Source organism: Nymphaea colorata, chromosome 7 (assembly GCF_008831285.2).
Source record: "Nymphaea colorata isolate Beijing-Zhang1983 chromosome 7, ASM883128v2, whole genome shotgun sequence".
In the NCBI taxonomy this organism is placed as follows: Eukaryota; Viridiplantae; Streptophyta; class Magnoliopsida; order Nymphaeales; family Nymphaeaceae; genus Nymphaea; species Nymphaea colorata.
The window spans coordinates 6660131-6681393 of NC_045144.1; the positions used below are offsets into that span (position 1 = coordinate 6660131).

Consider the following 21263-nt stretch of genomic DNA (forward strand, 5'->3'; position numbering starts at 1 on the left):
GATTCTATTTAATAACTGGCTGTAACGACTATGGTTGATTGAATGAATAAGAAAATTCCCATCTGAATGATACCCCGATGAAGCGAAGGAAACCGGCAGATTCTATCTAAACGGAACTCCACTGAGACATACACTGCCATAACATATGCCAATAGAAAGGAAATAACGATACGCTTCCTGGAAGAGAAGGAAAGAACTCACTTGACCTCAACTTGCAACTCATTTCATTCCCTTGGCGCTTGTAAATATGGTACAAAGGTTTTTTTCCTTTTTTAAAACTGAATCTAATAAATATCTGTTTAACATCCTAACCCAATTACATATATAAAAATATTATTTTTTGTATTTTATATTTGAAATGAAATATGATTCAGTGTCAAATCAAGCAATCTCCAAGCTTCACGTACTCCATTATTATTGTTGTTGTATTATTATTCAATCCCCAACACGAGAAAACCATGCCTAGGCTCAAGTGGAGACTTAGCCACACTCCAGGCTACATGGAACTCTGAAGCTAGTACCCTCACATCCAGAGTCTAAGGACCAGTATATAGAGAACAAGGAAAAGGCAATTTATCCAAGGGTGATGTGAATCCGAGTTGCATATGGCTCCTGATCTTCATTGTTTCCTTATCTGACAAAAAAAAAAGAAAAACACACATCACTCATATTAAAATATAATCTACTGTCTTCTCTCAAATAAGGTATTTGCCAAAACGGCAACATATCAAAAAGATAAGCACTTAAAATCCCAAGTTTACTGCAACCTGCAAGAGTATTGCTAGACCTGACCCAAATTGAGGTATACAAAGATTCTGCAGCTATCTTTTCATCTCTGGCAAGATAACAAGTATGAATATTGAACCACCACCACAACTTCGGTGCTTGCTAGTTCACTTCTCATTTTCTGAATGAACAAGATACGAGGACACAGGATTTTCAAAACTTTTTATCAGCAAAAACAAAGTTCTTTCATTTTCAAATATGCCATGTTTTTTTATTTAAATGTTATTTAAAATATTAGGGCAACTTTAGCATGTCAAAGTGTGTCCTCGTATCACCATAGGATGGCCTTTAGTTGTGTGAGATTGTGAAATAATCTTTGATGGAGATTGTTTTGGTTTTGAGCACCATCCAACAAATTTTCTTGAAAGAGCGGACTGAACTTACTGAGCCATTGTTGTTCTTGGGCAATTATCTATGGTGCAAGAAAGAATCTCTGGGTAGTCTCTTGTGATTGTGAAGGAGTCAATAACCCTACCATCCTTGCTTCTTTTGTACTCAGCAAGCAGAGATGAATGGTCAAGTGCTGTCAACTTGAGAAACCCGAAGTCCGCATCCTTGAACAAACTCCAGCTAGTATTGAGTGTGCTGAAACTGGAAATGATAGCACCACCCCCTCCTGCTACTACATTGATGGTTCCATTAAATGGTCCTTTATAGTGAGACTTTTCTGTGCTCATACATTTATTCTGCAATATCGAAAGGCATACATCAATATGACAAATGCTATTTGCATATTTCTATAATAATTCTCCCTTTTCTCAAACATATTTACTAAACAAGTAGCAAAGCCACAAATTTGCAGATACTGCAAATGCTGTTTGATTAGTCGAAAAGTTTTGCATTAGACTAAACTTTTATCTCTGAAATTTTTACAAGTAACATTTTCACAAAAGGTTTTTGCCTTTTCAGGCAAACAATGCACATTTGGCAAAATGTTGCCTATTGAAAACTTTTCCCAAGTACAACTGTTTTAGTCAAACTGTATTAAAATATATATGTGCACACACACATACATATACGTGCGTGTATATTGTCATTTTATTAATACACACACATACAGCTACACATACACATATATCCTGATGTAATTTTTTTTCTTCTTTCCTTTTTCTTTGTTCGATGTAATTAATGCAGTGTCTCAAGGGCATTAGTTGTCGTAGGCCTCCCAACAGCTAGAGTAGTTCCTGATCATGGTTGTAATAGCTCTTTCTCTCAAATGATTGTTTGGTGCAAGATCACCAGTTCGAGAGGCCAACTGGGTACAACCATAAAGAAGGAAATTTTAACTGCCTTGACCTTTTGGATTCGCAAAAGAAAGAACTATGTTGTAATAACAAAATTGATATTAATCTTTGGCATAAAAATTAGGCTATCCCAGTGTCTCTAAACTTTCACTTGTTTGAAAAGTGTAATGCAAAAAGGATATGCACGATTAATTATGTTCCTGAAAAATTCAAAAGCTTCGGTTTCCACATTGATATGAAGTTTCTTCTAAACCATTTGAGTCACTGCATCCAAATGTATGGGTTCCAGCCCTTGTCATCCTCAAAGGAGGATATGCTTTTTCTATGATTTTTATACATGATTATACAAAGCATACATAGTAGTTGAAGATCAATAATTCAAAGCAAGGTACAATAGCAAAGAAAATCAAATTTCTAACAGAGCTACAAGAGAACTGACAATAAGTAGGTTTTGGTTCCTTAAGAACAAGTGAAGTATGGTTCAAGGACAGCTTAATTTGAGAGAGGCATCACATTTATAATATATATATATTTTTATTTGTGGACATGGATCCATAATGAATCCATTATCGAGGCATCTTATGTAAGGTACTTCAGTCTTTAGTGACCTAACCTCTCTGCAGCAGCATGTCTAAAAGTATTGCACTGATTGCTTTTATCAACTTCCTATACAAGTATATATGTGTGTGTGTGTATAACCATGAGCCTCAAAAATTGAAGTGAATTAAATTCATAGTTTAGACATATATCCTTGCAACAGTCCATAAAATTCAAGCAAAACAGTTTCGTAAGTCCATACATAGTCCATTGTGATTAAAGGTAAAAAGAACGTTCATACTCCACAATAAAAACAGACCTAAGGTTGTGAATGCCTGACCCAAATCCAAACCATGAAACACCCGGCACACGATAAGTAACTTTGTTGATAGAACCACCGACATCTGTATTTTACTGAAGATGGAATATCCATCTGGCAGGTTTAGTGATGCCAATATCTATTCTATTATGGATTTTCCTAAATCTCCTAAATAATGCAGAGACAGGTTCAGATTATCAGGTCAGGCAAATGAAGCTCCAAATATAGTTAATAGTTTTGATAGTTTAGTGCATGCATTTCATTTAACACAATCTTGTAGAAAATAAGCATTAACACTTTAATCAGATGTGACCAAGTCGCCAAAATTATTTGGCTAAGCCGCTAACCTGAATATTTTCATCACCAGTTCTGTACCCACACCTAATCAGACATAACTGCCAACAGAATGCGACAATCACAAAAGCAAGGATCAAAAGATTGCATTTTTAAATCTTCTACCATCTAGCTAACAAATCTTAAGCTTGGATAGAACAATTATTATCTAGCTAACTGATTTGACACATGAACTACAGTGACTTAGTCTATCAAGCCTATTTTCATAGCCGTGGGAAAGCAAAATCTAAGTGACAATCCATGTTTAGCTCCTAACAGATCAGGTAATTAATCCAATTATTACAAAATTATCAAAAATGATGACATTAGAAGTAGTAGTTGGCGACTAACAACAGAAGACTCCAAAAGGGAGAACATATACTTAAATCGTCAATAGTAGCATACGCCATACAGTACTGAACTTCATATATTGAACTGTACAAGGTTCTTTACTTTTCAAAATCACAATAACAGCTGATGTTAAACCTCATTTCAATGACATCAATCCAATTCAGAGACAATGGGATTTAACATCAGAAGTTAAAGCACAAGTAGAAATTGAACTGATGAACACAGAAGAATAAGAATGTGTCATTCAGTAATAAAGTAATGAAGCATGTAGAAGCAAATATATTTTCCGTCAAATATGAAGGGAAAAAATAATCCAATCATCACGGTTTTCTGAATACCTCATAGATAGGGCACGTTCTTTCATAGCCGTGTATATGACCAAAGATGGCAAGGTCAACCTTATATTTTTGCCAAAGTCCTTGCAGGCTCTCTCTTCCCATAGGTTCCCCAAAGGAGCCATCTAGTGCATATATGAAGTACGATGAATACCCTAAAACACGATGTGCAATGAAAACTAGCCACGGTTGCTTTAGCCTATCGGCAGTTGCAAAACAGTGCTCAATAAATCGATATTGCTCAGTCCCTGGCCTCCAATCGTGCTCGGAGTCAGCTATACAGAAACGAAACATGCCGTAATCGGTTGAATACCTGGATAAGAATCACAATTTCAATGTTTTATGTCTCTAACATTTTGATATCATACAGCCAGAGAAAGTTCAAGATTCAAGTTGCACAGAAGGAAAAAAGAGGAAACACTGAGAAGCAGACCCAATGTATCAAACTGTCAGCTGCATTGCTCATAAGCAGATGACTCACAGATCAGGCTAATTATTAATTTGTAAAACAGTAGAACCTCATGTGTTAATTTATTAAGATTTACTTGTTATGACTCAAAAGCAACTTATTAATCAACAAGCAAGCTCATCAGAGAAGAACCATATTAATTTGGCTGAGTTGGAAGTATTAGTACATGTCTTGTCGACATGATACTTCAGAGTGGGAACTAGATGCATCGATTAATTTGGCAAAAATGAACCCTCCGACTGGGATTTTTTTTATCCGCTTTAGAAACACCAAGACTGAAATTAGACTAAAAGAAAGGAACATCTACCAAAACTTTTCCCTGTTCTCAGCAGGAACGTAAAACATAGTTTGAGCCAACACTCCACATTCCCCTCCTGAGTCTTTTCCAGTATAGAATGAGCCGGACCCTGGCCAATCACGTTCATGATTTCCACTGCACGACAAAACTATGACAGATCTTTAAATGAACAATTCTTAGTGCAGAAAATATCCCATTGAATATTTGAATGCAAGTAAAAACCAACTTTGCAATCATATATGGTACAGTGGATGCAATTGGTTCAATCTGAGCTGTAAACTGATCCCATTGTGATAAGTAGCCATCAGCATAGCTTATGTCACCAATATGCAAGACCATGTCAATATTCTGCAAGTCCTTAATGAGCTGATCTGTAGTGTTCAAAGATCCATACTCAAAATCATTATATTTAGTGGAACCATCACGCTCTGCCTGAAAGGATGATGAAAGGTTGTGGTTGTTAGATGAAATCCTTAACATAACCAAAAGGATGGTTGACAATACAATTGGTTGGCATAAATTATGAAACTAATATTCAGCACTGCTGCAAAAATAAAGTTTTGGACTATTAATCAAAAACACTCCATCAAGAAAACTTCAAACCTTTCCCATATCCCCAAAAATTACAACACGTTGTAAGGAGTCCTGTCCAGGATAAGGAGGTGCTTTAAAATGATGAACTTGGCTCCAAACGTATGATCCATTAAGCAACTTGTGACCCAGTTGGTACTTATAACTGCATGAGATTGAAAGGACTCTGCTATCAATTCATATAGGTGCCCAATAGAGTAATGACAATTTCAGATTGATGAGCACCAAAAAAAAAAAAATCAAGGTGTCAGTGTTTGGCTGACAGAAGCCAGAGCTGTAAATGGTATGGAAAAAATGAGATTGCTGACAGGAAAAATTAATTACGCTAGATTAGGCCACAAGTCCTTCAAAAAGCTTGTATGTATGAAGCCTGGATCACGCCATCCCACTGTCCTTGCTGGAGAACCTGCAAAATCAATAAGGATAACTAGCTACAGAAAAAAAGGCTCAAAAGTAATTGATTTATACTACAACTTAAACAAGTCTAGGTTTCAATTCCTCATGTTGATATTGATAATTTTTACAGTATTTTCTCAACTAACTATAATGTATGATTTCAGTAAGATGCATGACTTAGAAATGGTCTTGGACATCCTGGTACACTTTGACATGGACAACGAAATTTCATCATAGAGGACCTAAAAATGGAGACATAGAAACGAGTAAACTCAGAGAAGCACAAAAACAATCCTCATTACCTTACAGCAGTCAGGTTAAAAGTTGGCAGTCTAAATATCTCCCAAAAGATTGCTAAAATTATGTCTTTTCTCCCTTTTCATCTCTGAACAAACTTCTTTGATCATTAGTAGCTTAACATTTTACAGATGCATGTGACCCAGGATAAACTGCTCCTATGACAAAAAGCATTTACAGTTTACACTTTACAAGCCAAATAGGGTGCTCTGCGTTGTGCTGAAGTTGGAAAGGGCTTCTTATTCTTAATGTAGTCACCTTGTGCATACATTAAACATAAAATAATTCTCTTTTTAACAGCAGTAGCGAACATTTTGGATTTAACATGGAAGAGGCCGGTGGTGGGTAGCATTAGCAATAAAATTCTAAATCAACTTTAACATGACTATTACAATCCAATTCATGAGCAGATAACTCCATACCACACATGCTATTGCGAGTGAATGTCAAGGTTCCAGCAGGAGATCTTGTCTGAGTTTCTCCTTCCATTCCCCAAGCAACAAAAGGAACTGCCTCCTTGATATCATAACCACTAGTCCAAGTCACAGTTATCTGATGTTGAGAGGTTGAAAACAGTATAAGATTGAAGGTTGGAAACCTCAACTTCTCTAAATGGTGTTCCATGATATGACTCATTTCATAATATAAACCTGACTAAGTTATTGATTGCTATGTTAGCTATTCAAGTGCCATTACTTTTTGCTGATGCTTTACATCAGAAATTAAAGTACCGAAAAATTCAGCATTCATATAGACTACTTGGGCTGGTAAGCATGCCTTCCATGTTCTGGAGAGTATGAATCATCAGCTCTCATGCATATGAGAAAGATTAGAATGCAAAATGCACTTCAGATGTCCCTTCACCCCAATTGATGCGTAAAGCCGTAAACACAGCAGTCTTCCTGATTGGAAAGGTGCTGCTGTAAACAAGACAACATGTGTACACATGCATATCCCAAAGTAAATGAACAGAATTTTATGCATATAACAACTTGAATTAGTCAAAATGAAGGTAGTAATTGTTAAAATACACATGGGTACTTCAATAAGGTCCACATACCTATGTCGTTGTACCCATACCCAAAGTGGGTACTTGGACACACTTGGGTACTTCTTAGATTGAAACTGATCTAAACTGCTTAATTTTAATTGATTTAAAATTTTCCAACTCATTTTTTATTCTGCTTTAGAGTTATTATTCATTAACTTGTAATGTTTTTTATTTATATCACTTGTTTATTTCAATGTTGCTTCCATTTTGACTTTTTTGTGTTATATTGCATATATACATACGTATATCCTGCCATACCCCCCCACCCACATTTCTAAAGTTACCATATTTGTACCCATATCTCTATGTCACATAGGTATGGGTACGGGTACTGGTTCGGACTATTTTCAAAAAACTTGGGTACGGCTGTGTGTGTGTGTGTATATATATAGAACATAAGAATTCAAACAAAATAACACATTCATGATTCAAAATTTATAGTTTCTAAAGAAGAAACTATTGAACAAAATATTAAAATGCAACTCTGTATGTGTTTCCTGAGTGTAAATGATGTAAAGAACAAACTGAAATCCTAAATTTTGGATAGGAAAGGACTCATTCAACTTTGACTGAGTCCTAAATCGGATGGATGCGGTCCTGAGTACTTTGGCCGCATCCAGTATTGTTTGACCAACACCCAAGATAGTACCAGTACCGGTGTCGTACTTGACCGATATGGGTACGCTGTCTTTACAACAGTACCCATGTGACAAAGCCATATCTCCGTACCCATACCCATGCGCCTTAGGTTACATATATATGTGTGCTATGTTTACATAGATGCTTATTTCTGTAAACATGCAGCCACCAATACAAGGGATCAAAGAAATAATGTAGTCACAAAGGACTAGAGCAAAAACAAGCTTAGTCACAACACTTGAATCTCCTACTCGAAACACTCAAGATTGAAAAGTTCTTATTAACGTCTCAACGAAACAGCATAAAATAATTACAAAGAGAAGACATTTATACAAGAAAGAGGAAGGCTAAAATGACCTAGCAAGTTTGGTTCTCCAACAGCCAGTTATGCGTAACTTAAACTTTAAAAAAAGAGTTGATAAATCATAAAAGTTTAATACACTTTTCTTTATTGTAATGTAATGCATTCCTTATTTCTTGTACTATTTATTTAAATGCAAGTATTGTCAAATGATAAAATTGCTATTGCTGCTAGCCTAAGACACACAGATACGGCAAACTGGGTCACGTAACGGCGTCGACACTCTGACACACGAATCCCGACACTTGGACACGGCAAGATACGTTTTGGATCGAGTCTGGGTCAGACCTGATCCGAACCACTTTCATAACCCGACATAAGTTTTAACCCTCGATTTCTTTTTATGCTTTCACCGGTCGACCTTTACCCTCGACGACTTGTAACTGGCGACAACAGAGTTCGGCAATGGCGGGCGATGGGGACGAGGTCCAGCGACAGACAGGTAAGTGTTTTTTTTTTTCCTTTCGATATTAGAAGTTAGGGTTTCATGCTTCATTTGGGTTTTTCTTGCCGATTTGGGGATGTTTTCGTTTGTAGATTGGATGGTTAATCCATCGATTGGTGATGAACAATGTTTTGTTTGAGATTTTCTTTCTTATGACTTATGAGATTGTAAGAGTGAATTATTAATTTAATATTTTTTTTATTTTATTATCATTTTTAATTTTTTAGAATATAATATTTGTCGTGTCCGCATATCCTAAAATTTTGAAAATTGCCGTGTCCACGTACCCGTACCCGTACCCATATTGTACCCGGACCCGTGTGACATAGTTGCTAGCTGATGGTGGGTTCAAACTTCTATTTCTACCGATTGGACCAGCAAATAGCTAACTCTTGCCTTTTTTGTATATAAAAGGGGGAATGCCTCTTCATTTGATGTAGAGCTTTTTCAACTCATTGCCTTGATTATTTAATATTTTTCATATTCATTATTTTTGTTATGTGTGTTTCATCCTTAATATTTTCTTCTTGAGATAATTTATAAGAGCTTTGCCTAAAACTTGAGGATCGCAAGATTTATTGAAGAACAATATCTCCTTTTTGGGGCATTACTCCAATGTATATTTTGCCAAAATATGGGAGTTGTTAGTACTACTTTCTTTAACATAAAATGCTTTGTCATCTTTGAAGCATGGACACATAGCATTCTTGGGTTTCTATAAGTGGGGTTTTTCTTAGGTATTTACTGGCATAGTGGTTCTTCTCAGGAAAACATTGGGAACTCAAATGATTAAAAAGTGAAATAAGAGTTTTCCACTGACTTCCTCACAAACATGCAAAGACTCAATTAAAAAAAAAAAAAAATGGAAATGTACATTAAAAATATTCGTTTTACAAAAAATGAGAATATTGTAATATTATTCCGAGAAATATATTTCAGGAATATTGTGAAAAATATCTTGAATTTTTTCCAATTAAAAATTTCTACTGTGTTTTGGTAATAAAAATATGATGTTTTCAAAACAGTGCCAACAATTGTGACTATGCACAGAATGATAGAAACCATCTAGTTTGTTATAATTTAGGCAATTACTTGGATCCATCAATCCAAGCAAAAGCGAAAATGGTAATTGCCAGTTAAGGTAGCAGATATCAAAAAGCAGAATCAATTTATAGATGGACACTGTGTGATTCAACGTGAATTTCATATGGATGATGATGGATAAATAATAATCAAACATGGGCAGTCATTGAGCAACACCATTGATCTGAGATAACATTCTTCCTACAAAAACAAACCTACGCTTTTATTGTTAACTATTTGTAGCCTTATTCAAAGTTACTTCTTAGTATGTGTGGAACTGTGGATGCATGTAGCTGCCAAAATAAGTGAAGTATAGAACACAAACACACAGTACATGCAATAAAAAAGTTTCATATTAAGACTGCTAAAACATACTTCGTTCCATGACCTCCCTTGAGCTAAACGTGGATAAGCAGGAGCCTTTGGATTAGCAAAAGTTATAGCATCTGAGACAGCAACCAGCTTTGGCTGTTCAAAACCACAACGATATGACTGATCAGCTACTAATTATGTGAAAAAAGCAGTAGTTGCAGGGGTTAAAACTGAACATATTTCACATATGGCAAAAAAGGAGCTCCTGGATACAGGAACTAGTAACAGAAACTTCCCTTGTCTATTTGTTTTCTAGTTTTTACTTTCACATAGAAAGAGATGATATAATAGTGCAGAATGAGCGCCACAGGCATGTCAGCTACTTCAAGAAAGAAAAACAAAGCTGGAAAAAGGGAAACAAATATGTGACACTTTAAAGCACAAGTGTACCACTTTGCAGAAGGAGGTTAAGATATCTTCTTCATAAGAATGCGAAAAATCTAGTTGGTTTGTCTTGTAAGGAAATTGTACACAAGTCATACAGGGTCATGCTTTAGAATGCAAATATCATGAAGGATGATCAAGCCAAGCGACAGCTAGCCAATACCCATGCTGTCCTCTGATCCATTTGTTCAGAATTTACAGTGCCTACTAGTACATACTTAAAATTGTAGACTTGAAAATGCAACTGACATTGATCCTTCAGGAAAGTGTATAAGATGCCTAAGATTTTTGTTCAGGTTCTTAAAGAGAATCAAGTTTTTGCTTCACTTATCCTGTTTACTGCCAATTCATCAACTACCACCAAGAACTGAAGCTCTTGTAAATGATTTGGCAACCTAGAGACGTATCACATGATCAACAGGAATTCTCTCTGCAAGGATGAAACAGACAAAAAGTACCTTGGATCTGTCTGTCTTCTCAGCAGACATGCCTTTTGGGGGTATCATTTTCATTTATCTACATTCCCATTTATCTCTTTTGATACATTAAATGGTTGGAAGTTCAACATCTTCCTGCATCATGAAGATCAACATTCAGATGTATGCACCATCTCCTGGCCATCATGAGTTCCTGAGACCTTCTTAGACAGTTTGCAAATGCAGGACAATGAGCCTTAATCCACATTTCAATGTCATAGCAGCCAATCGTGGCACGATTGCCTCGTCTTGGAACACACGCAAAGATTACTGCTAACTAAAATCCCCAAATTCCAGCTGCAGTTTCTGAAGCTCCACAGGACGGCCTTAATACAGCTTTAGAGCTTTGGAAAGGCAACATTTCTTTGTTGGAGTTCAGAATATAGAGGTCAACTTTGTAATTCAGATCGAATGCTGTTTTCTTAACTCATTTTCTTCTATATTGAGCTAATTTACAGTGCTCAGAACCTATTATGATGCAAAGTTCCAATTTTTAATGTAAAAATAATTTTCAGTTGCCAATAGATGTGATACATGGTTGTAGGTTTGAGGCTCGGACTAAAAGTTGTACAGCCACAAGCAAGATACATTCAGATGTGATGTGTGGTTGCAGGTTTTCAGGTTAGGGCTAAAAGTTGCACATCCACAAGCAAGACACAATTAACTGATTATATGGTTAAAATAGAACTCTGATTTGGCAGATGCTGTAGTTAAAATAAATCTCTGACTGCAGCAAGAAGTTAGTGGAACACAATGCCACTGTCATATTGATGTCCATATTATCATTTAAAGTTTAAACATGAAAAGAAATAAACAGAGCCACTTTTGTTATACAAAAGTGAAAAGAAAAGAAACAATAAAGAGAAGCCACACACAATGGAGACACATACATTTAAGATTCCTCCTGTGAATAAACCAAATGAAAAGTCAGCTCTCTGATTGATCAATTGAAGTTTCAACGATCCAGTTCCCGTCTTCGTGTAGCTTGGATTTGAGTATGTAGCATATTGAAACTGAAAAACATTAGATGATTTACAGAGTTAAGCATGTCGGCATCACTGCTAAATAGATTATACAAGTCCATTGGTGCACCTTTTCAAAAGAAATGATTCAAGAAAGCCCTTAGCAAACCTTAATAGGTGAAGTGCATAAGAATGGAGCTTCATCCTCCCAGCTGAAGACTTCAGGATTACAAATTGATGCACTGAAAAAGAAAAGTGATTACACTGCCGATATCAATCTGAGACTATTCCACTTCTTTGTGTTAATTTATATATTGGTGATCAGTAGAGAAGATGAAAAAGGGCACATTACCATTGTCCATGAACTCTAAGGTTCTCACTGGAAAACCTTAAATAGTATAATGAGTAATCAAGATAATGGATATGTTTCATTAGTTAAGCATTACAAATCTTACTTTGCAGAGAATAAAATGGACTCACATCACAGGCACCAGACTCAGGGAATTAATTGGAAAATATTAGGGTTTATTGAGAATGCGGTAAACGCAACCTGAAATTTGCAGGAGAAAATACCCCCACCCAATCATCAGCCGTTGGATTGGGGTAACTAAACTTCAAACGGACCCAGTCGATCTTTTCACCCTGATGCAGTCGAGCAGAGATATCAGTATAGAATTCGTCAGATACAACCATTAGATTAAAACCAAGGAATTGTGTACATCATGTAATAAAAAGAAATGAATTAGATGCAGATTTTTATCGGTCAACTGATCTGAATCTTGGACCAAGCCAAGCAAGCTTCCGTAATTGGAAAAACATGGTTGGTAGTACAGTTCAGCATATTGTATTCTCATATGGCATGAAACTAAAGTTTTACAGACTTCGCACATTTTATACCTTGTTGATCGTAGTTTCACTACAGAACCCAAGTATGCTTCATCACTGGCCTACATTTTCAGCAAGTAGAAGGATGCCATGTCAACGGAAAACATGGACAGACTCAGTGATTCAAGTCAACAACGAAGGATCTTTTTTCTATTTAATAATAGATTACCTAGAAAAAGTGAACTTGAACCATATTCATCTGCATGAGTTAACCTAGAAAGAAAGATTGCCAGTGACCAATGGCAGACAGAGCAATATACTGAATTTAGCATGGCTTTTGTAACTGACACGTACATATATACATTTGGCTTGAGCCACCTTAATCAGATGATTTAGGTTTGATATCAGCAAGAATATAACATTTTTGAACTTGACGACAAATGTACAAACCACAATGTTCTTTGAGGGTTACCTTCAAACCAAGGATGACAGGAGACACTTTAATGGAGGCAGATTCATGTAGCGCAAGAGTAGTCCTATGAATGGCAATCTTAGCAAGAGGCTGGTGTCCCGAGGCTGCAGCCCAACCAAAACTTACTAAACCCACGAAGCTGATAAATAACACCAGTCGCAGGTACTTCTGCGCCATACGTGGAACCTGGAATATGTCCAAGGACGAGTCAAGGATCACAGACAATCATAATTCGATACTTCAAAGACCAAAACAGTCAACAAAATCAATTTTACTCAGCTCCTTTATGACCAAATTTCTCACTTCTTTCAACAAACAAGTTAACCAACAATGAAACTTTTCTCTCTGTCTCAGTCTAGCGAAGCAAAGTACCACTAAGCAGAATTGAAAAACAACGAAGACCCACAAGATTCAGTGACCTTTCTTGAACTACCAACCCAGAAAAAAGGCTCAATAAAGTAGAAAACACACACAGCAACTCCCCTTCTTCTATTTCTCCTTGTTCATCGCCGTCGCCATCGTTTATATATTCAAGTGGTTCATGGAACAAAGGTGGTACACTCCAATAAAGCCTGAGCAGAGAGAGGGATGGAAGAAAAACTAAAAGAACACGAGGAGAACACTAAGGCTTGGCGGCAAAAGAGAACCGCGGTTGGCGCCGAGCCGGCGATTTGGATACTGCCAAGTGCCAAGTTGCGACGTGCGATGGACCAGACCAAGAAGAATAAAGGCTTGAAGTGGAGTCCACCAAAGCAAAGTAAATGCACCATCTGTCTATACTTACGAAGAAACACCGAGTAAAAGCACCATCAGACCATCTGTCTATATTTATCAAGAAACAACAAGTTTCACAGCCTGTCATAAACAATAATCTCGCCAGTTCAGAATTTAAATTTGCCTTCGAAAGAGAAAGGTGGCTCCTAGTTTCTCTAGTTCACAACTTTTTCGCTTCTTGTTGGGGAGTGTGTTTCATGACGGGAGAAAAAAGAAAAAAATTGTCCCCACTTTTCCACACGAAAATGAAGAAAAGGATGGAACTGGCGTTCTCAGTAGTAAAATTTTACCGTGTTTTGAAAGTGTAATCTTCGAATGGGGCTTTCTTCAAAGGAGGTTAAGAAAATTTCATCCATCAAACTATTGGGCTTTCCATCCAAGACAGTATTTTCTTATGATTTGGGTTGAAATGTACTTTGACAGAAGGGCATCCACAGCCTGCTGCACGTAGAAACAAATTATCCCCATAATGTGTGGCCTATGTCACAAGCACACTCGTTACTCAGAGGTCATTTGAAAACACTTACACACTGTTGCTGTTTCATGAACCTACCACTAAACAGAGCAGATTCATAAAACAATCTAACAATCACTTTATGAATCTACCCCATTTTTTAAACAGATTAACAGCTTGTTATTTTACCAAATAGCCTTTCAGGTTATATTCTCAAATTTCAAATAATTTTTTTCCTAAATAAACAACAGGGCAAGAAGTTTTTCAATTTTTGATCAATAAATAGAATTCATTCTTATTGAAGGCTATTCATATTATTACGAAAGCTATTCTTGTATTGTCATGCAGGAGTCGGATTTTAAAGGGCGTTTGATGGCATGAAACATTTATTCGGTAAAAACATTTCATATTGTGCAAGGCATTAAAGTACCAAAATGTTCCATTTCTCACAATGGCTAAAAAACTGTAGCACTTTCTGACTTTGCCGAATTTTCGGGTGCTTTTCCACTGTTATTACGAGCTGTTCGTTTTGACACCACTGCCCGCCAACCTGTTCTTGGTGTATCTAATCATTGTATGCTTGAAACTACCAACCGATGAAGGGGCGAGCAAATCTATGGGCTAATGAGTGAGATCCGATTTTAAAAAGGGAAATTTAAAAGTTTTTAAAGTTTTAGTGGAGGCCATAAACAATTTAGTATCTGAACATCCACTCAGAAGGCAAGGTCATGTACATGCGATCTAATTTTGGTGCCTTTGCAAGCGACTTAGCTTAAATCTCTTGAAAAGTCATGACTGTTCTTGTTAAGTAAATGATGCTTCTAAAAGGGCATTTGATAAGACAAATGTTGTATATGGGCACATGTTCCAAAGAATACCATGTTCTTATTCTTAATGAAACATGGTGTGATATGTCTAATACTTGATTGTAAAACTAGAAACAATATTTATAATTGAACCATGTTTTCTAAAACAAGTCTATAGTTTATTTGAAAGTTGTGTTACACTAACAGAATATTTTTTCTTGTCAATTAACGCTCTACTAGAAAAACATTAGACAAAGAAAAAAAATTGAGAAAACAAGAACAAGTTGGAGTTTTTTTTGCTTATATTACTTGACAAGCACGTAGACTTGAACCCGTACACCGATGCAGTCCTAGACCCTCAAAGTTTAGTTGAAGTGGGAGACTTTGGCTCTCACTAGAAGGGCGGGATTTCCTCCTGGTTACCCTGTTCACATTATTTACAATGTATATATTAGAATGTCAATTTGTCAAATAGAAGGTTTTCAATCACAACTTATGTTTTGCAAGATACAGTAATGGTTGACTTGGCATATTCACCTTCGCACATGAAGGGAAGAATGTCCCAAGATTTGCAGGGGGGAATTAATGGGCATCAAAGTGAAAGGTGAGGAGATTTTTCAGGCCAAAATCGCATGGTTCGTTGTTGACACTAAAGAGAATGCACATTGGCTATTGGCACTAACGAGGATGCTCATTCGCCGTCCATGGAATGCACACATTCTGCAGACGCCAACTTGATGCCCTGTGGGAAGAATGCTCGACGTTTTGTTCTTCCTGTTCCTGGAATGCTTTTCAGGAGCATGACATCCTGTTCCTGCCATCCTTCGACCAAGAAATCAAACATCCTGTACGGAACTTGTTTATAGAGATTTAGTTGTGCCCCAAGAATTGTATACCCACTATATTTTGCAGCTTATGCATAAAAGGTGGTCCTATTTCTTGTGCTAAGTCTCAACTTATTGACGTTAATGAAGTGTTGATAGAGAACAATTCCTTGACGTGCTTGTTGTTTTGTTAACAATCCCACCAAAATGAGGCCCACTGGGCCACTACTAGATGTCATCAAAATTCAAGGACCAAACCAATTGTCAAGCATTCAATTGATTAATGAAGCCAACACTTCGTAGTGAATCATGCAACCACCCACTACAAAAAAACTAAGCATTACCAATGGTCAAAAAATGTTGGTGAAATAAAGGCACTGGTCGGTAATGCTTTTACAAATATTTTGTGATATCGTCGATAAAAGTGTCACTAAAAATCATTACCAACACACTAGACTTGCATGTCGATGTAGAATCACCAAACACGTAGGTAAATATTGATTATTACTAACGTTTGACCACGTCGGTAATAATCAATTATCTGTTGGTAAAAAGTATACCAACAATGGACATGGATGTCGGTAATTTTTTTTACCTGACAAACCTCTGAACGTTGGTAAAACTTTAACCGTGATAAAGGTTTTTATGCATGGGTGAAAATCTTTTAAGTTTTTTTTTTCTATTTGAGTATGACATAATTTTTTCGAAAATCGAAAATAATATACAACATATTTGCGTACATTTTCTATTTATCAAACGAAACAATTACATGTTCATGAACCAAACGTATACGTACAATAAATGTTCATACTTATATTACAATACAGCTGATTCATTATAGTTCAAAGTTATGAAAATGTTTTTATTAAATGTTAACATAAACAGAAAGTGTGTAATCTCATCATTAAGGTGGAAATCATAGGCATATCAGCATGTCCACAATGAACATTAAGGATATACGCTAGTTTTATTAGAAATGAAGGTTAACGAATATAGCTCATTACAACAAAAGAAATGTTACGTAACTTAGGTTTGTATCACCATGCTGTTGTGCGATAAGCTGAGTAATTTGAGCTTGAAATTGAAGAAACCAAGAGTCAAGTGAAGAAACTTTATCCTTCAGTAATGCATTTTCTTCTCGCATAGTATATATTTCGTTCAATTTAAAGGACGATCGTCAGAAGGACTAAGACCAAGCCCCATCATCTTTACTCTACCATATCTCCCATGTCCCATCACCTTGGAGTGGACATCATTACTTCTCAGTGTATCTATCATCCCTTGAGGCACCATTTCGAATTGCTCTTTTAATTGATCCTACAGCATGAAGAATATAATTATTTGAGTATATGATGACATATATGTTGTTGAAATAAAAAACGTAATTGTTTGAATAAGACTTACAATCACAACATTGGTTTCAGGGTTGACCTAGTAGCAAATGAACAGCTTAGCATGTGATGGCTACTCAAAACTTTTTCCAAACCATATATTGCAACTAATACAATATATCACTTAATATATGCAGTCATATATTAACTTGAAAAAAAAAACATTACCTTTTTTCATGAAACATGCAAAACTCTGTGTGCCAAGTACTTTTGTTTAGTATGCACATGTGCATTTTTTCACTGATTTCATGAAACAAAAAGCAACTTGATATAAGAAATACATATTCATATTTTTTGCTTAATGTTTTTTTTCATATTACAAACATATTTTATAAGAATGTGATATACATACATTTTGACTTATCTACAACAAAATAGCTGGTAGTGGACTCTCAATGATCTTGTGAGTTGTAGGCATTTATGAATTTTGTTACTTCAGCATTAGATTGAGGATTTATAGGTTCTTTGAATAATTTCCTACACTCATGCCTTCAATACTTGTATAGTCATGCATGCATAACCCACTTATGTAGGGGTGCCTCTGAGAATTCATATTGATCATATTTTCATATATTAAAATTGATGTCAACATAATACTTCAATGTAAACAATTTACATGAAAATATTACATACTTGTACACTTAACCACAGATCTGTCTTGAATGATGCTGAAAGATCGAAAAAATTATGATATAACAAAAATGAACGTCACCATCTTTTTTGCAAGTACTTAATGGTGGGTTGTTGAGATCCTCTAAATGAACATTTTTTCTTTTCTTTGTTTTTATTTGTGGGGAAGGCAATTTAGAGAAGCCTAGATGGTAGGCGTTAGATCATGGTGCAACCGCCAGGACCGTAAACTCGAGGCCAGGATCCTCGCCCCCTGGGCTTATGCTGGCTGTTGGCTTCTGCAGGAATGACCCAAAGAAATCACACAGCAACCATCTGCCAAGTCCATTTCCTGTGCACAAGTGGGAAGGCAAATTATGAAGTGAAAAGAAGTCTTAAGTTGCTGCCATTGAATAGCAGACCTGAAGAAAAAAGTGATGTGGTATCAATGGAATGTCCACTCTGTGAGCCTGACCTTTTCTGGATAGCGAGCAAGCTTGCTTTCACATGCATTGAATGTCCAAAGCCAGAAGTTCAATTCCATGGGCCGATTATTCTTGTCCTGTTCATAAGTGCTGTAATGTAAATCAGTGTCAACAGTGAACATTTGACTTCGGTTTCATCATGAGAATCATTAACTCACAGGTAGAGGATTTACTTCCAGAACCCCACTTCTGAAAATCAGGAGAGGCAGTGGGGTTCTCAATCACACGAGGGATTATCTACTTACAGGTTGTCACATCCAAACCCAGTTCTGATCCATGTGATCTATACATGATCTTGCTTTTCCAAATTCATTTAAGCATGGAAATAGGGTGCATGAGATCTTCAACTTTAACAATTTGGTCGTGGTTTTGGATGCAAATGGCAATCAACTATCTGCGGGCCTTTATGGAATAGTTGTTTCTTATAAAATAACTTGGTTCCACTCAATCAAACAATTTGATTTTAAATAATATCACCTAATACCACTGACTAGCTTAATTAGTGTCACTTCTGTCACTGTTAAAGTTCTTTTTTAAGCTATAGTAATGAGGTGCTGCCACAATTAGTGATCTTAAGGATGAAGTTCAACACTTGCAAAAGAAAGAAATTCCAGTACGGGAATGAAGTATTCAATGCCTTTCAGTGTACGCTGCTTGTCATGAAGAATGTGATGCATCCCCAGTACACACACACACATATGGAGAGAAATATGCATACGCACATGGACATCTATAACCTGAACATTATGTTTTTTTGAGTTCCAGCAATCATGTGGGCTCTGCCCGCGCAGGTTCGAATCCTACCGCCCACACCTCTTATATTTTTCATTTTAGTTTCCTTTGCTTGATCACTTGCATTTTCAGAATTCCTCGACCATTCACTATTCACAAAGATGTAATAAAAATATATATATATATACATATATATATCAATCACTAAACGGTCGTTTGATGTCCTTGAATTTTAATTATATAATTCAAATTATTGTTCTAGTTTTAGTTTGTGTTAATAGTCCAGAATTGTGCTTTCATATTGAAAATAACGTGCTTGTTAAAACATTAATTAAAATTCTAAAATTGATGAATTAAAACCATTATAACATGTGACATAAAAGAGACGAAAAAAATTCTAAAATTCTGGAATCATAATTATACCCTCTAGGTAGAATCATAATTCCCGAATTTAAGAATGAATCCCATAATCAAAATTCTTTGTTTGAGAACACAACTTCCATTTTATAAAACATAAGAATTTTAATTCTATAATTCCACAATTCCAGCCTCATCAAACACCCTCTAAGCAACTTCTGACATATTTACAAATGGGCAGTTTAATTTTGTAAAGTAATTCACAAACAATAAAAATATTGAAATATATATTTTTTGTTACCAAAAAATAATATTTTAAATAACGAGTTTTTGACAATATTTCACCCACCTTTTTAGTGATTGGAGAGACAATGAGATGCCAGAGGAATATGTAAACTTGTATAGAAAAGCATGAGGCAGGAAAAGTGCTTCATCAACCACAAGCCATTCATGTATAACTGTTGGCGGCTAATTCACAAACCAAATCTGATAATTTCAATTTCACATTTGAATCTGAATTTGACTTTTAAATCGAATACAACAATATAATTAAGGGCCGACTTCAAAAACGCATGAATATCAAAGGTATCTGTTTAAAAATAAATATGATCTGATCCAAATCTATACCAATCGGATATTTAGTCAAGTTTGAACTCGAATCCAAGTCTACCTATATGTCATTTTTTAAAAATTCAAGTTCGATTTGATTTCTTAATCAGGTGTTAAATTTTCTTTTTTCTATATCCAACCTTTTCGAAGCAGTTCAATCCGATATTAAATCTAAATCAGATTTATTGACATCAATAATTATTCCTAATCGAAAATATATTATGGGGGGAAAACATTATTATTTGTTTTGCCTTTTGTACAATACACAAGCTCATTAGACATAACTGTATTAAGTTATTTTACTCATCAGTGAACTCATGTGACTTTGCATAACCCCAGTACACAAGAGAAGACCCTACTCATTCTTTTGTCCTTTTATAAAATGAAAAAGTCGAAGCCAAGCATTAGCATCAAATTAATTATCACCCAGCCCCAGCCTAGGGCCCAGTCCTAAATCGTTCATTGTGTAATTTTGTTCAACATTTCTTACCATATCGAAGCATTGCATGCAATTCATGAGTATCACCTATTGGTTCTTGAAGCCCGTCTATCATAAAACCGTACACCATTGCTAAATCAATTCAAGTATTTTAAGAATATAAATGTTTTGATTTTTTTTCAAAAAATAATAAATCATTTTAAAAAAGGAGAAAAAAACTCCATGTGATGTGAGCCATGTCCATCAATCTCGATGAAAGCTACACCACAAGAAAAACTAAAGTTTCGTACAATAGATAGAATAGGGGCCTACTTTGTACTGCAAAAGAAAGGACACCAACATGCAAAGTAAACCATAATAAGGACGTCATTTCAAGATACCAAAAGTAAGCCTAACATCTAAGGAGATAGGTAAATGGTGGAAGTTTTGACTCTCAGCCTAAAGATAGGATGAAATACTTATCTACTGCTCATTATAAGACGTAATGACAAAATTGGGGAACTTGGCAAAAGCCCTTCACAGAACCTACCTTTTTTATCATCAACGATTCAACGTTCATAACGTGTAACTATGGCACGCCTTTAAGGTTAAGGCAAATAAAACAACTATTAAAGCAAAAGTCTTCAAGTTCATTTTCAAGCAATAAACTTTTGTCCCCACACCACCAAACCATGGTTTTTATCGATTCATCAACAAGGACTTCCTTATCTTTCTGAAGAATAACCGGTTTTCACTCAAAATTACAACTCCAATAAGA

The 21263-nt window shown here is 35.8% G+C and overlaps 1 protein-coding gene across 10 annotated transcripts; it reads right to left on the reverse strand.

Moving 5' to 3' along the window:
• Window positions 1–201: 201 nt before the first annotated feature.
• On the reverse strand, window positions 202–14159 carry LOC116258094 (probable inactive purple acid phosphatase 1). 10 transcript variants are annotated; one of them, XM_050078873.1, is made up of 14 exons: window positions 14091–14159; window positions 13027–13212; window positions 12280–12371; window positions 11899–11971; window positions 11658–11780; window positions 9911–10003; window positions 6379–6508; window positions 5588–5669; window positions 5276–5429; window positions 4899–5104; window positions 4682–4807; window positions 3909–4218; window positions 1262–1472; window positions 202–634 (listed from the first exon to the last, which is right to left on the reverse strand). In XM_050078873.1, exons 1-14 carry the CDS (start codon window positions 14154–14156, stop codon window positions 537–539), a joined length of 1950 nt encoding a protein of 649 aa, XP_049934830.1. In that variant the 5' UTR covers window positions 14157–14159; the 3' UTR covers window positions 202–536. The 10 variants fall into 10 exon arrangements, with proteins under 10 accessions (XP_049934830.1, XP_049934828.1, XP_031491062.1 ...); XM_050078871.1 differs by lacking the exon at window positions 14091–14159 and adding an exon at window positions 13811–13967; XM_031635202.2 differs by lacking the exon at window positions 14091–14159 and adding an exon at window positions 13811–13966 and having other exon boundaries at window positions 5276–5408.
• Between the last annotated feature and the right edge of the window lie 7104 nt (window positions 14160–21263).

What these genes read in the sequence shown, in the direction of transcription:
- LOC116258094 (XM_050078871.1), bottom strand. Translation starts at nt 13,888, where the DNA reads ATGACAGGCTGTGAAACTTGTTGTTTCTTGATAAATATAGACAGATGG. An exon ending in CACTCGCAATAGCATGTGTG is followed by an intron (nt 5,670 to 6,378) that starts GTATGGAGTTAT and finishes TTGATTTTGCAG; the next exon opens with GTTCTCCAGCAAGGACAGTG. An exon ending in TTTTTGGGGATATGGGAAAG is followed by an intron (nt 5,105 to 5,275) that starts GTTTGAAGTTTT and finishes TCATCCTTTCAG; the next exon opens with GCAGAGCGTGATGGTTCCAC.